A 20,572-nucleotide genomic window follows, 5' to 3' on the forward strand; every position below is an offset into this window, starting at 1 on the left:
TTTTACAGAAGTGCCAGTGAGATGTGGCACAAGTGTTGCTTCTGCAGTTTCGTGCTTCTCAGTTTCTGTCAGTTTGTGCGCCGCCAGCCTCCCTGAAAATTTATCGGCACCAGGGCAATAAGCTTCCAAAATACCCCAACCGCCTCCAGCTGGGTACAGTCAGGCACGGATGATGTATGTTACGTTCTGACAGGAGCGTACTAGTTGCTAATCCCAAATGCTGCTCCAAACCTGTGTGAACAGGTCCAGGTGGTGAGGAAATTCCAGATGAGCCACTCATGGCCAGTGGAGTCATGGAGCTCCTTGACCCTTTAACTACTCTGGGACCGTGATGACCACACACCGTCCCCTTCCCGATGGGGACGGACTGTGGGACGAACCTCCGCGGAAGAAACGTCGGCTCCTTGTCACGTGAGCGGGACACAGCAGCTCACTGTGTGCTGAACCCTTTTGCTCAGTGTTTACTCTGCCATACCATTCTAATGGTAACTACTGTTGGAAACAGTGCGAGTGTGTATTTCACTGTTTCACCCCAGACTGTCATCATGCAACCTCGTGAGCACTGTTTTCGCTGGACAACTCAGCCCCGGTAGGCACCAGACAAACAAACAACGAAATGAAATCAATAATAGCACCATTGTGACAACCTGCTACTGCAAAAGCGTTTAATAGCTTTTATTATTATTATTATTATTATTATTATTATTATTGTTGTTTTTAATAATACTTAACACTTTCTGCATCAACAAACTAAAATACTTTAATTCAAGAAGTTCGTTGGACCAATTTTGCATCCTCAGCTGTGACTTCTTTAAGTTTTTTTTTGGAAGGTCGCCCTTCCATGTGAGATGCTGTCGGACGTGGCGAACCGAGGCCTCGCGCCTCTGAGTGGCGGCCTCGAGGCGGCCGGTCACGCGGCTGTGACGAACACTGACGGGCTGCTTTGTCACATAGTTTCGCTTTGCGGCGGCCGCGTGCGAGGCTGGATGCTCGTCGCCTCGTGCTCTGTCTCGGGCACCTTTCGCCGCCAGCGCTGAACGAAAAATAGCAAAAGCGATCTCTGCTAATTAATATTTTTGTCCGGGGAAAGTCAGGGCCGGACCGTGTTTCTCTTTCAGCGGAGCAGCTAGTCGCAGCTTTACGGTAACGCTGCACTCGGCGCCCCGCGCAGCTCATCGGCAACTTTGGGTGGAGGAGGTTTAAACGGGAAAAGGGATTCGACCCAAGTGCTCAATGGCAGAAGTCGGAGGGACCGGGAGGAGACGGAGAGCATCGATCGAGACGAGAATCTGAGCGGCTTTTCGTTTTCCGTGAGTTTCCCCTGTGCTGCTGGAGGGACGGATGGGAATGTGGAGGATCTCAAGCCCGGGGGAGGTGTGATCTCCACTCGTCCCAGCGGAGCGGAGGGAGGTGTCTCCCGCACTGCCCCCCCACCCCCTCTTTCTAATCGAATGTCTCCGTTTTAAACATTGACATTCTCTTTAAATCGAAATCTCTAGCTTTAATTTCGCCGTTTTTCTTCGTGGTATGGCGCCAGTAACGCTCCTCTTACTCAGGTTTTACCCTGCCTTTACCGCACTTTTACTCCTCCCTTCACTCTCCTTTACTCATTGTTCTTCACTTTGTTCCGGGCGGCTGTCCTCGGACTGCGGGTGTCTTGGACACAGCGAGTCCTCGTTCCCGTGTCTCTGCTCTTCTGGACGGACCGCGGTGGTTCGGTTCTTAAAAAAAGTTCCACAGATCTGAGATCGGTTCGTTTCGTGGAGGAGACAGAAACACATACAGACTGGGTGGGTGCGTGGGTGACGTGAAAGTAACACATCACGTTGCTTTTTGAAGGGACACTTCTGACCCTGTTTAATAAGGAGCCGTGATGTTAAAACACCCCCTCCCCCCTTTTTCATGGATCGTTACTGCTGTTATTATTAACTGGCCGCTTTTTACAGTGAGTGATTTTCAGTGATTTTCATTTTTATTACATCATTTTATGATTAGTACTTTGATCAATAGGAGGTGGGATTCGAATCCAGGTACTTCACCTGCTGCACACCTCTACGCCGGTGTTAGGTACTTTGTGGAAGGTTAAGGGTTAGGGGCTCTTCTTCACAGTCCAGTGGATTTCCTTCCACATCAGCTGTGAGAATTGAGATATTATCGCAAGCTGCAGGGCGAAAATGTCCCAGTTCAGATCGCAGTGAAATGACTGCAGTTATTATTATGGCTGCGGAGAAGACTGTTTCATTTAAAGTTATGTATTATGTATAAATACCGTAGTCAGTCAGTCTGAGTGCGTGGCTGAAGGAGCCGTTAAAAAGCAGAGTAAACCCTTAACCGCTACGCCACCTTGCTGCCTGTTGTAGTACAGCTTGTGTCATCGCACTTACGCTGACGGTGCTGCGGCGTTCAAACCTCAGATCGGAATTAAGCAGTAATTCATCCCAGCCTGTCAGTTCAAATAGGTCATGGCCTATCACTGAAGATATAATTTCTTCTTTGTGGTCATTGTACACTGGCACCTCCTCTTATGAATGTTCCAGGTACAGGATTTTGAAGATACAAACATTTTCCAATTCATTTTTTTTTTTTGCAGTTTTATTTTCTTACCTCTTTTATTTTAGAAAATTTCTGTTGAGTAGCTGAAATGACCTGCACTTCAAAAACCCGGAGCCCCTAGTTGGCTGCAAAATATGCCCCAATACATTTAGCTGGTGCTTTTTTTCCAAACCCGCTTACAGTGTTAAGGTTTAGTTTAGTTTATTGTCATAGATACAAGTACCACGTACAAGTATCATGAAATTCTTCCTGAATGCTTCTCCACAGACTATGGACAAAGACAGAGACAATAGGAATACTGCACAAACAAGACAATGACAATGACAGTGAGTAGTGCAACAGCAACAGCAATAGCAATAAATAATGGTAACAGTGATGGCAATAATGCCAGTTGACAGCCAGAGAACTCAGAACGAGAGAATGAGAATCCGTGAAGTGGCAGTGTAATTTACCAATGTGCTTGGGAGGAGCAGTCCAACTCTAGTTACTAAAGGTGGCACATTGGTTAGTGTTGTATACCCTTACAGCAGTGGGGTAAAAGCTGTTCCTGTACCTAGCGGTGCGGGTTCGAATAGACCTGAGCCGCTTTGCAGATGGCAGAGAAGAGAAAAGTGCCCGTGCAGGGTGACTACGATCTTTTGTGATGCGCATCGTCTTCCTATGGCAGCGTGTGGCGTAGGTGTCCTGGGCTGCCGGTAGCTGTGTGCTGATGATTCCCTGAGCCGTTTTGACCACCCTCTGTAGGGCTTTCTTGTCCTGTATGGAGCAGCTGCCATCCCAGGATGTAATACATCCTGTGAGGACGGACTCCAAGGCACACCTGTAGAAAGTGGTGAGGACTGTAGTGGACATCCTGGCTTTCTTCAGATGCCTGAGGAAGTGGAGATGTTGATTGGCCTTTTTGATGGTTGATGCTGTACTTACAATTATATAACTGGGTAACTTTACTAGAGCAACTTAAGGTGAGTACCTTGTTCATGGGTACTACAGCCAGAGATAGGAATTGAACCTGTGACCATTGGGTCCAAAGGCACCAGCTTTAATCGCTACACAACCGGCTGCCCAGCACACATTTCAGACCACTTTAATTCAACTCACTTCCACAGTATTTACAGCTTCTGTTTGGTGATCGTCAGCGTTGGTGATCAAAGATGCCTAAAGCCGCACATGGTTGTATAATGAATCTGTGAGCAACTCAAACTGAATAGGAGCGTGTGAAGGTGATGTACTTTTTTATTATTTATTTGAATCATTTTTAGTTTTAATTTAGTTCTACATTAAAACAAAAAAAAAAAAAAACAAAATAATAAAAACACGTCACAGTAATCCAGTTGAGGGTTTACCCTGCCTCATGCTCTAACCTTCTGGGCCGCTGTAACCCCACATTGGATGCTTTTAGTGGTTAAATATAATGGATGAATTGATGATTTTCATTTATTTATTATAACGTTATTTGATGTTTTACCACGATCAAAGGGCTGGTGGACATACGTAATAGAGTACCTATCCTGTGTATTCTGTAGCTTTTACTAAAATTAAAATGTTATTTTTAAAAGTGACTTTACGGTTACCAGTAGTTGGAGTTCGGAACACGTTTCTGGACCCGTTTGTGTGTGTGTGTGTGTGTGTGTAAGTTGAGGAGCTGTGCCCTGGAAGGGCAGCTGCAATGAGGAAGAACAGGACGGTGTCTCTGTCACAGTAATTCACCAGTGTTTGTTACCGGGAACTCTGTGTACAAAGACTTGATCTGACCGGAGGCAGCTTTGGTAGCGAGGGTTTCACCTGAAACCTGGTTGCCGTGGCACCGGTGAGTGCGGCCAATCGGAGCCTGCCGCCCCTCCACACACACACAAACACGCAAACGTGCGCAGGCACACGCCCCGTCTGCGGCAGCTCGCCGTCGCTTGCCGCCCGGCCTTGAGCCGTGCAGCTGAGGGGGGTCTCCTGTCCGCTGTGGAGACGGTCACCTTCCGGCCTGAGGCATCTGCGGCTTCTTGCTCTTGTTCGGTCGACTCCGCTTAATTAGCATAATTTATTCCGCGCCAGACTTTTCTCTCGCTCTCCAGGCTGCGCTCATGTCACGTCCCATGTGCCGAGCTTTCGCATAATGGCAGACATTTCGGTTCCCGCTTGCCGCTCTGCTTGGACCAGTCGGCTTTGGGTTCGACAGCTTCCCGACAGCCGCCTGCCTCTCTGGAGCTGAAGAACTCGCCGGTCCGCTTTACTACTCGCGAGGTGCTGTGAGATGAGGCCGTACACTTCAGTGTGACGCTCCTCCCGTCACACACATGTCTCGCGTTGTCCGTTCTGTCGGTGCTGTATTGATTGATTGAGATTAATGTGATCAGAACTGAACTCCTAGGGGGTCCCCCGGTGCCCTGTGTGACCCTGGACCCCGTCTGCATTTTGGAACAAATCCTGCGTTCAGATGCTGGAGAGAAAGGCCACGTCGAGCTTCTGCCCTTGTTATTTTGGCTCCTTTCTCTTTATGCATTATCTGTATATACATATTTTATCTGTATGTCTATACATTTACTATTTTATATTTTCTGCATAGCTATATTTATTATTTTTAGGTTTTCTGGATGCCCTGTCCTCCTCCCTCCCTTTTTCGTGAAGTATCTGAGTTTACAGTGTTATTTTTTTAAAGTTGTTTTTTTTTTTTCTCTCCTTTTAAAAACAAAAAATCCACTTAAAACCAAGCAAAAACAAATGAAATGCTGAGAACCTAACGGATCCGTTTTGATAAAATCACTGATAGCGTACTGAGTGTAAGAAATCAAATACCAAAAGACAACATTCTGGAGCAGTCAGATAAGAAACACAAACAAAAACACACGCAGCTGCACATGAGCACGCACGCACACACTCGCGAAAAGTGAGTTTATCTGCCCTGCGTCAACACACTCGTCCTGCTGTGTGAGCCTCACACACAGGCAGCACAACAACAGGGGTTTCGTGCGTATGGAATGTATTTTGTGCGCGCATACGCGTGTGTGCGTCTTTTGTATAGGGATTTGATTGCATGCGGCTTCACCCATGTGTATGTATTATTTATACTGGTGTATGAATGGTGTGTGTGTGTGTGTGTGTGTGTGTGTGTGTGTGTGTGTGTGTGTGTGTGTGTGTGGGGGCAGCTACACAATGGCAATGCGACATCTGCACGGTTCACAGCTCAACAGCTCTTTCCAGAAACACCACTTCGTGTCCGCGGTGACTTTAACTGGGACGGCGGCGCTTGGAATGGAACACACCTCTGACGGAGGCGAACGCGGCGCTCTGTAAACATCAACACTGTCATTTCAGCTCCTTCGCTCCACACCCATCACTTAAAGACCGGAAGGAGGACGGAGTGAGACTCGGGCTTGAACGAAGGGATTGAATAGTGAATGGTCGCATGTTGGGGAAGTTGAGCAACACAGAGGAGCAAAGTCTGACTGTGTGTTTGGATCTAACGCCCTAACTCACCTTTTTGTGTGTGTGTGTGTGTGTGTGTGTGTGTGTGTGTGTGTGTGTGTGTGTGTGTGTGTGTGCGCGCATCATCAGGGTCGCGAGCACCGGGCCATGGCGGAAGCGGACGAGCCGGTGGTGGAGGCATCGCGAGCCCAGGGGCTCATGAGGAGGCTCTACTCACGGGATGACTGTCCCCTGTTGCCGGACGAGCTGGACGCTCTCACGCAGAACGAGGGTGAGGATCCCCGGGCGTTCTGTGGGCGGCCCACCATAGTGTGTACGGTTATAGTGGTCTGCTCATTAATATGAGTCACGACACGCTGTTATACTGATGCATGGATTATTCAATGATTCCACGCCAACCTGGTGCAGCTGGTACAATATTGTTTCCGCTTGTTTGTCCTCTAGTTCTGCATTTCTGCAGCAGGTGACTGTGGGACAGGAGAGCGTGATGTGTGCTTCATCATCAACACAGTGAACTTTTACCTTGTATTTACTCATTTATCTGACTCTCTTCTCTCTTACACTGATTCCCCCCCCGTTTTTACCGTACAGTCATTTTTACTGTCAGTTCAGGGTCCGTACCTTGATGAAGGGCTCCGCAGCAAGGCGGTGTGGGTTGGAATAGAGGTCCTGCTAACCACCATGCCAGCCGCACCACTTTCGTCACTGCCTCCTCCCTTCACCAAGTCTGCCGAAGTGCATAAAACCACTGAGAAGGGTTCAAATCCCAACTGCTGCTGTAGTTCCCTCGATCAAGGCACTTGCACTAAATTACTGCAATTAAAGTTTACCGTGCTGTATGAATGAGTAAATGAGTGCAAGTAGTTTTTAACACTGTAAGTTGCTTTGGAGAAGAGTGTCAGATGAATGAATAAATAACTGTGGAGTGCTGAGGTCCTGATGACAGCTGATTGTGCCCCCCCACAGATGAGCACCCCTTCATGGTGGTCCACCGGCTGCGTGCGCTGAAAGAGGCTGGGGTGGCCCCGCTGCTCAAGGGGAAGCCGGTGACCTGCAGGGTGGACAACACAGAGCGATACACCACACGCTCCAAGGTCAGTCTGTGTGTGTACGTGCGTGCGTGCGGGCGTGTGTGTGTGTGAGTGAGGCAAGCTGCCAGGTTGGGTGACGCCCAGAAATTGCTTCTCAGTTGCCACAACCAAGCAAGAACTGGTTGAGGTGCCTCAAAGAGTAAATAATGACAGGGATTATATCTGCAGGACCGATAAGGACCCAGGTTAAATTATTATTATTATTATTATTATTATTATTATTATTATTATTTATTACACAAGTTTATGGCTGGGCACTGTTTACTGAACGGGTCTCCTGTGAACATGGCGGAAGTGGAGAGGAAGAGAGAAAATAAGAGGGAGGGATGTGGAATGACCCCTAATACCCGGTAATGACAGTGCACCTTGGGATAGATTGATGTCTATAGGCTCCACCCACGTGAACCAGAGTGCAGGAAGGGCTTGTGGATCAGGATGGAAACACAGAGAGGAAGAGGAATAGCAGAGCACAGATGGTTGCTGGTCTTGTAGGAGGAGAGCTGACAGTAGGTGCCAGACGTAGGGGCACGACCCAAGGGTATGACCTTGAGTGGTGGAGCTGAGGAGCACTTACTAAACACACTCTGTCCACTGACTTTGCAACCGTCCCCTGGGCTACGCGTTCGGACGTGGGTTTGAATTCTGTTCAGTATGTGTGGAATTTGCATGTCCACTCCATGTTCACATGGGGATCCTCCAGGTGCTCTGGTTTCCACCCACAGTCCAAATTCCTGTGTTCCAGGCTAGCTGGTTACTCTTAATTGCGTGCGTGCGTGCGTGCGTGTGTGGGACCGACATCCCGTCCAGAGCGTACCCTGTCTAACTCCCTATGTTTGTGGGACCGTGTCTCTGGACCACAGTGACCCTGCACTGGACTAGTGGTCATTGACTGATGGAAGGATATGTTTGCAGGTGTATGTGCGTAAGTGTACCTGTGCCTGTGTATCCCCTCTCCCGTCCTGCCAGGTACGCGTGTGCACGCTGTACACGGTGCGCCTCATGCACGGTGAGTTTACCTGGACGGTGAAGAGGAAGTACAAACACTTCCAGGAGCTGCACCGTGACCTATTCAAGCACAAGATAATGATCCACCTGCTGCCCCTGGGGAGGTGAGTCGCCACTGCCCCGTCTTCCCCAACCGCCCCAAGTGCTCCCAGTCACAGTAACTGCCCATGTGCCCTGTCCTGTGTTCTGTTTCCCTGACTCCCTGTCGCTTGTCTCCTGTCCCATGTCCTCAGACCCTCTTCCCTGTACTATGTGCCCCTGGTCACGCATTCCCTGTCTCTCTCCTTTCATTTCCCGTCCCATGTCCTTTTAGTGGAGGAGTGATGGATAGGATGTATTAATCCAAAAGGAAACTGAGTTTGCACCTTCTCCACAGTGCTCGTCCCTGTCCTTCGTCCCCCCTTCCCTTATCCTCTTGTCCTCGTCTTTTCCTCCTCCTCTCAGGTTTTCCACCCAGAGACAGCAGCTGGAAGCTATGACGGAGGAGATGCCATCTCTGCACGATGCGGACAGGGTCCGCAGGGCATCCAGCAAGCCGGTACTCCCTCTGGCCCTCCAGCGCACACTCTCACATACACTCAGTACCTGAGCAGCTCTTTATACCCGTCTCACACACATGCACACTGCAGGTCCGCTAGAACCACGTTCTAATGTTGCCCCCTCTCTGCAGAAATACCTGGAGGAGTACCTGAATAACCTGTTGGAGAACTGCTTCTGCAGGAACTACCATCGCATGGTGAGAAGGCGGCTCCATGTGGGCAACACCGGGATGCGCTCGTCCGTCCCACCGCTAAGTTCCTCACACTTCTGTGGACAGGTGGTTCCCCTCCCTCTAAACAGTCCTGTCTTTCCAGCTCGAGTTCCTGGAGGTCAGTCCTCTGTCCTTCGTCGGAGACTTGGGCCCTAAAGGATTGTAAGTTGCCGAGTTTCACCGTGGTGCAGTGATATGTTTTGTGTCCGTAATTCTGTTTTATAGTCGTAATTAGATGTATGCTCGGTAAGCAAGAGCTCGTCATCAGCAAAGCGCTTTAGACGCAGTCAAACACAGGACTGTGGACTCACAGCTTGTGTGTCTGACACCACCATGTTGCTGGACCGCATCCCTCCGGTAGCTCCAAGGGTTTGAACATCTTTCCCTGTGTATTATTGTAAGAAGTGACACTCGAACACACTTACTAAATGGTGAAGAAACACCAAGGGTTGGGCAAAAGGGGTAGTGTCAGTGTGGGGGAGGGGGGCAATGGGTGGAGATCTGAGATGAAGTGGGCGGGGCTCTGTGATGAATTGATATGGGGGTGGACAAAAGAACAACAACACCTAACAATATACTAGTCTGTATTACCTAGTCAGCAGTAGGGTCAGCTTTTGCCTTCAGAACAGCTCCGGTCCTTCTTGGAATGCAGTCATACAGGTCATAGTCACGAAGGGTATATGGTGGGATATTGCATCATTCTTCACAAAGAAAAGCCTCCGGGAGCTGAAAGTCTATTTTTCACTCTGTTCTCCAGAATTTCCAGTAACGGTTCAGTGATGCTTAGATGATCAATGATCTGGTGATGGATCTAAACCATGCAAGATCCATAGCTCCTCAAGTAAAAACTAAACCAGGCCGTGGAAGGCATTTGACTTCATCCAGGTGTTCGTGAAACCGCTCGTAGTCTTGCAGTGTGTGAGGGGCCATTATTATCCTGGACCGTGGCATGGAGGTTATCAAAGCTACATTGATTTATTTGTGTTTTCTTTCATTTGAATGTAAATATGTGTGTGTGTGTAGTGGTAAAAGTGTTTGTGGCTGCAGACACTGTGGTCTTTGTGTGTGTTTGTGTCTTTGACAACATTACTAGGGAGGGCTTCATCCTTAAGAGGTCAGGGGGTCACCGCATCCAGGGCCTGAACTGCTTTGGCCACCACCAGTTCTGCTTCCGCTGGTCACGCCGCTGGCTGGTGGTCAAGGACTCCTTCCTGCTGTACATGAACCATGAAGCGGAGGTCATCTCCTTCGTGCTGCTCTTTGACCCCGAGTTCAAAGTCCTGGTGGGTAGATGCTATACAGACACCAAGCATGGCGTGTGCATCCAGAACTTCACCAGGTACGTTGCGCTCACCTGAGCACCTGCTGTCAGCCCGTGTGACTTATTTTCAATGAAACACAACTTGTTACAATTCCAGTCAGGGCACTAAATTCTGGAATTTTAATTTTTTTGTAATCTCATGTTCATATACTTGCTATACACACACACACACACACACACACACACACACACACACTGACTGACTGACTGACTGACTGAAACCGCTTGTCCCAAGTGGGGTTGCGGCAAACCGGAGCCTAACCTGGTAACACAGGGCACAAGGCTGGAGAGGGAGGGGACACACCCAGGATGGGATGCCAGTCCGTCGCAAGGCACCCTAAGCGGGACTCGAACCCCAGACCTGCCAGAGAGCAGGACCCGGCCAAACCCGCTGCGCCACCACACCCCCATGCTGTATATATGCAATGATTATTTTTAAGACATAGAGTTTCTTATTACGCGAAGCTGATTCCAGAGTAAGTGGACAAAAAGTATCATATGATTGCGTTTGTATGCTCACACACTAACTCAGGGCTTTGCTGATATGCCGACGAACTGCAAACCGTGTGTGTGTGTGTGGGTGTGTGTGCGCGTACCGTCCACAGGACTCTGATCATCAAGTGCAGTAGCTACCGCCAGGCTCAGTGGTGGAGCCATGAAATCCAGAGGCTGGCCAAGCCGTGTGACTTCTTCAAGGTGCACCGCTTCCAGGGCTTCGCACCGCCCCGTGAGAATACCCTCACTAAGTGGTGAGGTGACACCAGGGGTTGGGCAAAGGGGGCTGGGGTCAGTGTGGGGGATGAAACAATGGGCGGGGTTCTGTGATGAGGTGGGCGGGGCCATATGAAGAGGTGGGTGGGGTTCTGTGAAGACGTTTCAAGTTTATTGTCATAAGTACCAGTACTGTGTACAAGTATCATGCGATTCTTCTTGAATGCTTTTCCATAGACTATGAACAAAAACAATAGAAATACTGCACAAAACAAAACAAAACAATGACAATGAGTAATGCTAATGAACAATAACAATAAATAACAGTAGACAGAAGCAGACAGAGCTATGGAATGAAGCTGGGTGACAGATGAAGTGGAGAAAGGAAAGATGCAGTGAAGTAGGAGGGTCCTTCTTGAAGGAAAAATGACAGAAGAATAATGGTATCCATATGATATTTAATTATATGACTGTGGGAGGAGATAATGTAGTGTTTTGAGGCCCTACGATGGAGCGACCCATCCACAGACTTGGGTTTGAATCCCATCTCCCATTGCTTGATGAAGGTACTTACCCTGAATTGACACAATAAAAATTACTCTTCCACACATGTCTTGGCTGTCAGGTATGTGAACGGCAGCGATTACTTTGCAGACGTTGCGTGGGCTTTGGACCAGGCCAAAGAGGAAATCTTCATCACGGACTGGTGGTGAGTGCCAGCCCTCTGCGGTCACTGCTCTGAATGTCTCAGTTTTATAGGAGACCCGTGTGGTTCCTCTCGGGACCACAGGCACTGAGCGCTGGATGCTCATGTGTCACACTGTCTTCTCTGGTCAGCTGTGTTCACGCACACTTAGAAGCACGTCTTTCCTGCAGCACCTCCCCATCTGTGTGTATTGATATTGACTCTCACCTGTCCATCTTTACACACTGACCGCTGTCCAGGCTCAGCCCAGAGGTGCACCTCAAGAGACCGGCCACGAGTAACTACTGGCGGCTTGACCACATACTGAACCGCAAGGCGGTAAGGCCCGTTGGACCCGGTTCCTCTCCCCGTCTCCATCTCTCCTGGCTTTCATCATTTGTATTCTTTACTTTCTTCCATCCGCGCTCCTCCTCTTAACATGATCAAGATGTTGTTCTTGCTCTGCCTTTCTGTTGCCCCCTGCAGGAGCAGGGTGTGAAGGTATGTGTGCTGCTCTACAAGGAGGTGGAGCTGGCGCTCGGCATCAACAGCGACTATAGCAAGAGAGTGCTGATGAACATGCACCCCAACATCAAGGTGAAGGACCCACAATGCACTGCTCTGCCTTCATTTATAGCGTGTAGGGGAATATTTTGGCCATATTTTCCATGCTTCTTTTCCTCCCCCCTAGGTGATGCGACATCCAGACCACGTCTCTTCCATCGTCTTCCTCTGGGCGCACCACGAAAAGATGGTGGCCATTGACCAGTCTGTGGCATTTGTGGGCGGGATTGACCTGGCCTTTGGGAGGTGGGACGATAGCTCCTATAGGCTGACCGACCTGCCGGCTCCAGGGGCACCCAATCACGTTGAAGCACCAGAGGTGAGAGGCGTGTCCAGGCCTGGTGTGACTCTTCAGCGCTCCGCTTCCTGAGCCTGATGCCGGGGGAGCGCTGTAAATGGCTGCCTTTGTTCCAGCTCAGCTCTTCATTATTTTGTCGTGATTTTGCTGGCGATTCATGACTCACATGAGCCAGATGCTGTTGAATGAGAGAACTCAATTTATTAGCTTAATTTAAACCAAATTTGTGCTGACATGAATACCTATAACAGTGGAGCTCAGCAGAAATGTTCATAAATATCCTCTCTAAAAATGAATTTCACGTGAACGTTGTTCAAGATATTACGTACTTAATAATTCAGAACATTTCAGCTAAACTATGATGGGACTGATTAATGCTAATAATATTCAGTACTAGAGCCAATACTGAGTTGGTAGGTTTAGCTTTTTGGTAACATCTAAATTAATAAACTAGTGCTTTGTGCACATTAGTACATTTTTACTATGCTGTTACTCTCTTTTCCTCCTGTCACTGCACAGCACTGGCAATGTGCCATCCCAAAGAGACTTTACTTCTGTATTCTGACGGTCACGAAATGTAGACATTATGTGGAGCGGGAGGATGAGTGAGGGTAAAGATAAGTGTGCCGGGTGCGAAGAACATGTGGGGAACCCTGAAAGCTCCTCCCGGTACCTCGCAGGTCGGTGACGCAGTCAACCTCGGTTCTGGAGAGTCGGACAGCCGGCCGCAACCTGCAGATGCTCGGGCGGCGGAGAAGGAAGACCTTTCTGGAAACGCTCAGCTGTGGCTGGGAAAAGACTATAGCAACTTCATCAACAAGGACTGGGTGCAGCTGGACCGCCCGTTCGAAGGTGCTCTTCGGTACCCTGGGCCAGCAGACCCGTCTTAGGCACCATGAAACTAATGAGTTTTTCTTGGACTAGGTGTTCCCACACAATGAACATGATCACATGGTCACCAGAATGACACCTTTTCCAGAACCAATTTACACTCATTCTAAGAACTGAAACCTTGTTCGCATCCAATCACAGTGAACAGAATTGTCATCATTTTTATGGAAATCATTCTTTCTTTTTTCTCCACCCCCTTGGCCCCCTCCACACCCCTTAGACAACATCAATCGCTCCCAGGTGCCCCGCATGCCCTGGCGTGACCTTGCCGCAGTGCTCCATGGGAAGGCGGCCCGCGATGTGGCTCGTCACTTCATCCAGCGCTGGAACTTCACCAAGGTTTGTGTCTCTGGAAAGGGTTGGGGGCCGTGAGGTTCCGACCGCTGGGAAGATGCTGACGTAAGTGGATTCTGCCCCCTCTTCACACACACTCACACATCACGTGTGCTGGATTTTGGCAGATCTTCAAGAGCAAATACAAGGACAACTTCTACCCGTGTCTGCTGCCCAAATCGCACAGCACCGCCGACTCGCTACCGTTCACCGTGCCAGGGACCAGCAGAGCGTCAGTACAGGTATATATTCAGTCACACACATGCACACGCTCCCAGACTATGGGCAATTTAGTCATTAAGTGTCTTTGGACTGTGGGAGGAAACCAGGGCACCTGGAGGAAACTTGTGCAAACTCTCCACAGACAGCAGCGATCAAACACGTGTCCCAGGCACCGTGACTTTGGGTGCCCATGTCCACAGCTCACGCTCCCAGCAAGAGAGCACACGTTTATTTCACCGTCATCTTAATTTATCACTCTACACCTCTGGGTTCCATCTCACCACAGGGTACAGCAGCAGAGTGTCCTATGACTTGATCCAGCAGCCTTGTGGTTGCCAAGCCCATTGCTCTCTCTCTGTGTGGCCTCCAGGTTCTGCGCTCCGTGGACCGCTGGTCGACCGGTACCTGTGAGAGCTCCATCCATAAGGCCTACGTGCACATCATCGAGAACAGCCAGCACTACATCTACATTGAGGTGAAGCTCTCTGCACGTGTGCACAGTGGCTCCCTCAAGTGCAGCATTCAGCATATTGTAACGGAATCATTTTCAGATACTCGCATGATCTCAGCTTTTAACTGTTTTGCTGAATTGTCACTGCACTTTGTTTTGGTTGTAAAGTGTATCGTTTTTTTTTTTTTTGTTAATTCTTCCTATTATTATTACTTTCTTGGACATAGGGCATGTTTATGCAAAGTGACACAGTATTTGGCTCATATATACAGCTGGAAAATTCAGGGTAGGTACCTTGATCAGGGGTACCACGGTAGTGGTGGGTTTGAACCCAAAACCTTCAGGTTACTAGCCAGTGTACTTAACTACAACACTAATTACTGACCCTTCTGTAATAAGCTTGTGCATAAACTGGATGGTAATGTAATTAGTACGGTAATGGCTGTCAGGGTAAATTAAAGTGTGTACTGTGTGTCACCTGGGCAGTTCAAGCCAGCACCTGGGATTTCAACTCACAACCTTCTCTCCATTGTCTGCAGAATCAGTTCTTCATCAGCTGTGCAGATGGGAAAACGGTGCACAATGAGATTGGAGACGCCATTGTGAAGCGGATCCTGCGCGCTCACAGGTGTGGCCCCCTCCACGTTCGTGCGTCTTGGTGTATTTGCGTGTCCGTGCAGCTCTGAGTTTACTCTTTCCGTGCTATGGAACTGAAACCCTTCATGCACAGAGCTATTGGTGTATGTCTGGTTCTCATTCTCACCTGCCCAGTTGGTTCACTCAGTATTTAATCATATGTGCCATTTATATCTATGCCTTTCTTCAAAATCACTGAGTTAAATATAGTATTTATGAAGTAAGAGCTGCAATGCTTGGTAATTTATCAAAAAAAGTAAATGTTGACCTGTGGTAGGTAGGTGAGGCGGGGTTCGAACAATCATCTGAGTGCCTGCAAGCGTATGGTCTGAGCTCTAGAATCCATGTGCAGCTCAGAGTGACAGAACATTCTGTGCTCAGCAGATGCTCTATTAATTTTACCGAGTTGTACGGTTGGGAATTTCATTTGGTTCAGATGTCCAACTGGAGGCTCCTTGTGGGAATTGAACTGACTCCGTTCTCATCACAGATCTACTTTTTAAACCCGTCGTACTCGATGTTGATACCTGGTGTTTTTGTTGCCAGGTTTGCAAATATCTACAGTCATAATCATAATATTCAAACAGATTCTCTTTAATTATTTTCTCCGTTGTATCACTAGCCCTGCTGAGGCGTTTTCTCTCTCTCTCTCTCTCTCTCAGTGAGCAACAGAAGTTCCGGGTATATGTGGTGGTGCCCTTGTTGCCAGGGTTTGAGGGTGACATCAGTGCTGGAGGTGGCAATGCCATTCAGGCCATCCTGCACTTCACTTACAGGTCTGAGTCATGCTGATGCATGTCAGTTTGTCTCTCTTTCTCACACAGACAAACACACAGTGAATTCCTGCAGTTGAGGCTCCCAGACACACATTCTTGTATGCAGTATTGAGACAAAAACACTGAGACACACAAACAAACCTGACAGCTGTTGCACTGTTTTGGGAGCTGTTTGCTGATTATAGTCTCTGTGTGTGTGTGTGTGTGTGTGTGTGTGTGTGTGTGATTCAGAACCATGTGTCGTGGCGAGTTCTCCATCCTGACCAGGCTGAAGGAGCAGAGTAAGTTCCCACAATGCTCATCCTCCCTTTAAACCTCAGCTTCTGTCCTCTCCAACTTCAAACCAGTGCATGTGTGTGTCTCCTTTTCCTCTCACCCCTCGTTCTTCACTCCCCTTCGACCTCAGGTCAATCTCCTCCTGCATTTCCAGCTGAGTGCCTCCTTCTAACCCCAGATGCCTTTCTGTCTCCATCATCGTGAGTCACGTGTGCTTTCTGACCACACCCTTTTCAACATTTTCCTGTATTTCTTTGTGTGTGTGTGTGTGTGTGTGTGTGTGTGTGTGTGTGTGTGTGTGTGTGTGTGTGTGTGTGTTTACAGTAGGGCTCTGATAAATGCTTCCGCTAACTTCCGCCCTGTTCTCCCATCTCCCAGTGCAGGAACAGTGGACCCAGTACATCTCACTGTGTGGTCTGCGCACACACTCCCAGCTTGGCCAGTCGCTTGTCACTGAGCTCATCTACGTCCACAGCAAGATGCTCATCGCCGATGACCGGCGCTACATCATCGGTGAGCGGCATCACGGTTCCTACGGCAACCGCCTGTGCGATTAATGTGCGTCTGTCGCAGCTCTAATGATCACTTGCTATGATTCACTCATCGTTAGCGATGCTGGCAGCCACAATGGACTACCAGTGCGCAGCATGAATCCATTCATTCATTTATGCGTTATTAATTATTCATTATTAATAACTTTTTGTCCAATGCAAAGCTGCAGTGGTCCATGGGGATGGGGCAGGTATACCCCAGACAAGACACCAGTCCATCACAAGACTGGCACACATACACATGCCTTTTCAAGCAGAGCCACTGGTCTGCATAGTACACTCATTGTATGACCATGGTAACAATAATGTTGTAATAACGTTTCACGGATGATGAAAGGTGCCGGGGGGCACACAGTTTAGCTCCAGGATTTAAATGCTTTGAATTCCAGGAGAGGAGACGAGCTGCAGGCATATGAGGTTTTCTGCATGACCCCTGCTCGCCCTGATTATGATCTGCTGTGGAATGTGTGGCGCCTGAGCGAGTACAGTTTAAAAAAAAAAAAAAGTGTCCTGGGACAGCACCTCGATGTTTCACTGCTCTGCAGACTTTTATTCCACTTTCGTCAATGCTTCCAGGCAGAAGTTCCAGTTTTTTTGAAAAAGTGACCCAGCTGATGGGTTGGTTATTAATTCCTGCCATTTAAATGCAATTCTGTGCCAAACTTCTGCTTCCCACACTGGCCTTTGAGGAAACGGTTAAAGAAAACTATGAAAGGGTGGGGTTTGGATCCTATTGTTGTCCCACTCCATCCTGCTGCCCTGCAGGCCTGCCTTCCTGCCCCACTGTGCCACATCTCACACCTCTTTTCCTGTGCGCCATTGCTTTGTGCCACCACCACCCACTGCTGCCGCTTCCTGTCCCTCTGATCCAACGCCCCCCCCACCCTGTGTGATTCCTCATGTTGAACCCCCCTCACTCCCCAGGTTCAGCAAATATCAACGACCGCAGCATGCTGGGGAGCCGGGACAGTGAGCTGGCAGTGCTAGTGGAGGATGAGGAAACGGTGCTCTCCTGCATGGGGGGGGCCGAGTACCAGGCAGGGCCCCTAACCCTGGCGTTGCGTAAAGAGTGCTTCAGGTCTGGGGTCCCCGCATAGATTATCCTCTCTCTCTCTCTCTCACACACACACACACACACACACACACACACACACACACACACACACAGCATTAGATAGAGCTCCCATTGTAAACCAGTCTGGTGTATGGAGAGGTTTCCACCATGTTCACTTTAGGTGTTTGTTAGAGCAAAGCTTAAGAAACACCAGGCCACATGCTGACAGATGTGTACCGCAGTTATCTGGGCCCACCCCAGTACACCAGGTTTGTACGCTATCCGTCTTTGCCACAGGCCTAAAGTGTTGCGTCTATTCCTCCCGACCCAGAGTGCTCCTGGGTGTCGACTCAGAATGCAGCGCAGATATCCAGGATCCGGTCAGTGAGGAGTTCTTCCAGGAGGTGTGGAACAAGACTGCCGCCTCCAACGCCAGGATTTACGAGACGGTAAGCGAGAAGGAGTCATCCCAAAACCACTTCCATTCTACTTCCCCATTGCACTTTCTCCTGTTGAATGCCAGCCGTTCTCCCTAGGTGTTCCACTGCCTTCCCTCGAACTCTATACGCAGCCTGCGTGCCCTGCGGGAGCTGAACCCTGGGGACCGCCTGTGTGAGACGGAACCCGAGCGAGCCAAGGAGGAGCTGGGGGCCGTGAGAGGACTCCTGGTGCACTTCCCCCTCAACTTCCTATCCGAGGAGAACCTGCTCCCTCCACTCAGCAGCAAGGAACGCATGGTTCCCATGGAGGTGTGGACATAAAAGGAAGGGTCTGAGCGCACCCTGCCGCCCGTCGCCACAACAGCGGTGGTGGCAAGCAAGAGGAGGTGCATTGCAAGCTCGTCATTTACATGATTAGATGATCTGAACGGAGACGGGGGATTAACTGGTACTTCTTCGCACCTTGGCTCATCACGTGGTGATTTCTGTAAACACAGAGAATGATTTTCAACAGACAGTTGTGTCCTATGTTCGTTGCCTCCACACACAGCATTGACGTGTACACCAAAGGCACGAGTGGCCGCTTGTTTACAGCTGGTGCTGCTGACCTGAGGCGACCCCAGCTATTCCCTACCTGCGACCGCTGCCCGAGCCAGCTCCCGAAACATGGCACATTTCACCGTTTGGCTCCATGGTCTTGGGCCGCTCTTTCTACACATTTTTCCGCATCTTTGAGCCTCAAACAGCAAGCATGTCGCAGCGTTGAGCACTCGTCCTTGTCTCGCACTGCTCACCTGCTCAACTGACCATGCTGAATGCCATGCTGAAATGGCAGACGCTGCTCGTCTGGATTCGAGGCACTCGTCCCGATGTATGGTCCCATAGGGAGCTCGGAGGGAAACGGAGGAAAGGGGGCAGGGGATCATGAGTCAAGCACTTGAGAAGAGAATGGAACACAACGTAGCATTAGCACTGCAGCGGTGTGGGCGGCTGCTCGCTCCCGCTTCCCCTGGCTGGGTGCACAGTGCCAGCCGAGCTGTCAGAACATTCCTGGTTGTTATGGTGACGGATATAAAGAGCAGGCTGCATCGACGATGGGAGACCAGGTCGGAGATAGCGAGCGAGAAGGGAGGAAGACCAGCATATTCAGAGAGAGGGACACAGCGAGGATGGGGTGGTGTAGATGCTATGTGGAAATGGCTGAGGGGGCAGGACTACCAAGGAACAGAGGGAAGAAGCACTGGAGGGGGTCAGGAGAGGAGGAAAAAGGGCAAGAGTGATGAAGGGGAATCTGCTGTACAGTAATCATCATGTCTTTTGCTGCTGTTACCTTGGCAACCAAGTGAATTATTGTTATGTAACACTCTTTATCGATGGCCCAGAATTCTCCATAATGTTCGGAGAGATGGGAACAGGATAAGGGTGTGAGCAAAAAATAAATGTATGGGCCAAACTGTATGGGCACATTAAGATAAGTTATTTTTCCTACTAATGTTACGTAACATATTCGGAGGGGGGTCTGACTGTAATGTGTTGGTGTTGCTGATGGGTTGTATCAGTTGTCAAGTTAGTGGATATCCTGGCACCTTCATTTAAAGTGATTTGGATAAATGGCCATGTCTTCCCATAGCTACAGTTTGATACCTGGAGCAATCAGATAAAACAGCCTGGTCTAGGGTCTGCAGGTCACACATCATGGGACTGAAACAGCATCGTTTTGAGCTCCTTGACCACTGCACTACCAGCTGGAAATTCAGACGTGTAAAATGTCTTGAGGAATATGCAAATTCTGTCGGTTAGCTGGGTTATGGGGTGGGGGGGGGGGTGGTGTTCTTGGACAGTGGACTGTAACTCTGGGCTGGTGCTGTAAAACAAGTCCATCTATACAGTCCAGCTGCATTTAATCTAGAGATAACCACTTTTAGCTTTGTAAAAGGTCATCTGACTTTTTATATTAAAATACATTAGTCATCGATGTAATTATTTACTGTTGTAAGGCTTCTCAACAGTGATGTTACCACAAATGAAAATGTTTCATCTTTTACCTTTAGTTACATGTATGTCATCCTTACCTGCACCATTTACACATTATTTGTGTCATAGTGAACTCACCTGTGATCTGACAATACTTCTTTTTGCCTGTTTTCTTGCTCTAATTGTTTTCCATATTGTTCTTAAGTTCATTATGTATTTTATTCGATAGACAACTTTGTAATACAGAGAGATCCGTTTGTCTTCACACACAGTTAAGAATGGATACATACACATCTTGCATACAGTGTGTAACACTAAGCAGCTATTAAAATTAACTTTCTCTTGCAGATGCTGAACTGTGTTATTTTTTCACATAAAGACATAAAATAACTAATTTAGGGCAGCTTTTCCCCTTGATCCACCAGGTATCAGGCACTTTACCCTCAGTCTGTACTAGCAGTTAACAGAAGGTCACGTAGCAGGTACTTTTACCTTCCCTGTGCTATCAGGTGACCGGTACTGCTTGGCACTTTGTCCCTCGTGTCCCTTCAGTTAAGCGACGCCACTTAGCC

At 48.9% G+C, this 20,572-nt stretch overlaps 1 protein-coding gene across 4 annotated transcripts; it reads left to right on the forward strand.

Annotated features, from left to right (window-relative positions):
* Positions 1-884: 884 nt before the first annotated feature.
* Positions 885-20,347, forward strand: pld2 (phospholipase D2). 4 transcript variants are annotated; one of them, XM_018729068.2, is made up of 24 exons: positions 893-1,310; positions 6,100-6,241; positions 6,937-7,064; positions 8,028-8,170; positions 8,511-8,604; positions 8,737-8,802; positions 8,921-8,979; positions 9,911-10,156; positions 10,744-10,887; positions 11,475-11,558; positions 11,795-11,873; positions 12,021-12,131; positions 12,226-12,417; positions 13,077-13,248; positions 13,508-13,626; positions 13,749-13,862; positions 14,213-14,317; positions 14,833-14,921; positions 15,592-15,705; positions 15,937-15,986; positions 16,360-16,494; positions 17,457-17,610; positions 17,918-18,035; positions 18,123-20,347. In XM_018729068.2, exons 2-24 carry the CDS (start codon positions 6,118-6,120, stop codon positions 18,345-18,347), a joined length of 2,865 nt encoding a protein of 954 aa, XP_018584584.2. In that variant the 5' UTR covers positions 893-1,310; positions 6,100-6,117; the 3' UTR covers positions 18,348-20,347. The 4 variants fall into 4 exon arrangements, 3 of the variants coding, with proteins under 3 accessions (XP_029103198.1, XP_018584584.2, XP_018584585.2); XM_018729069.2 differs by lacking the exon at positions 893-1,310 and adding an exon at positions 5,789-5,905; XR_001964989.2 differs by lacking the exons at positions 17,918-18,035; positions 18,123-20,347 and adding an exon at positions 16,112-16,181 and having other exon boundaries at positions 885-1,310; positions 17,457-17,530.
* Positions 20,348-20,572: the final 225 nt, after the last annotated feature.

Source organism: Scleropages formosus, chromosome 21 (genome assembly GCF_900964775.1).
Source record: "Scleropages formosus chromosome 21, fSclFor1.1, whole genome shotgun sequence".
Taxonomy (NCBI): domain Eukaryota; kingdom Metazoa; phylum Chordata; class Actinopteri; order Osteoglossiformes; family Osteoglossidae; genus Scleropages; species Scleropages formosus.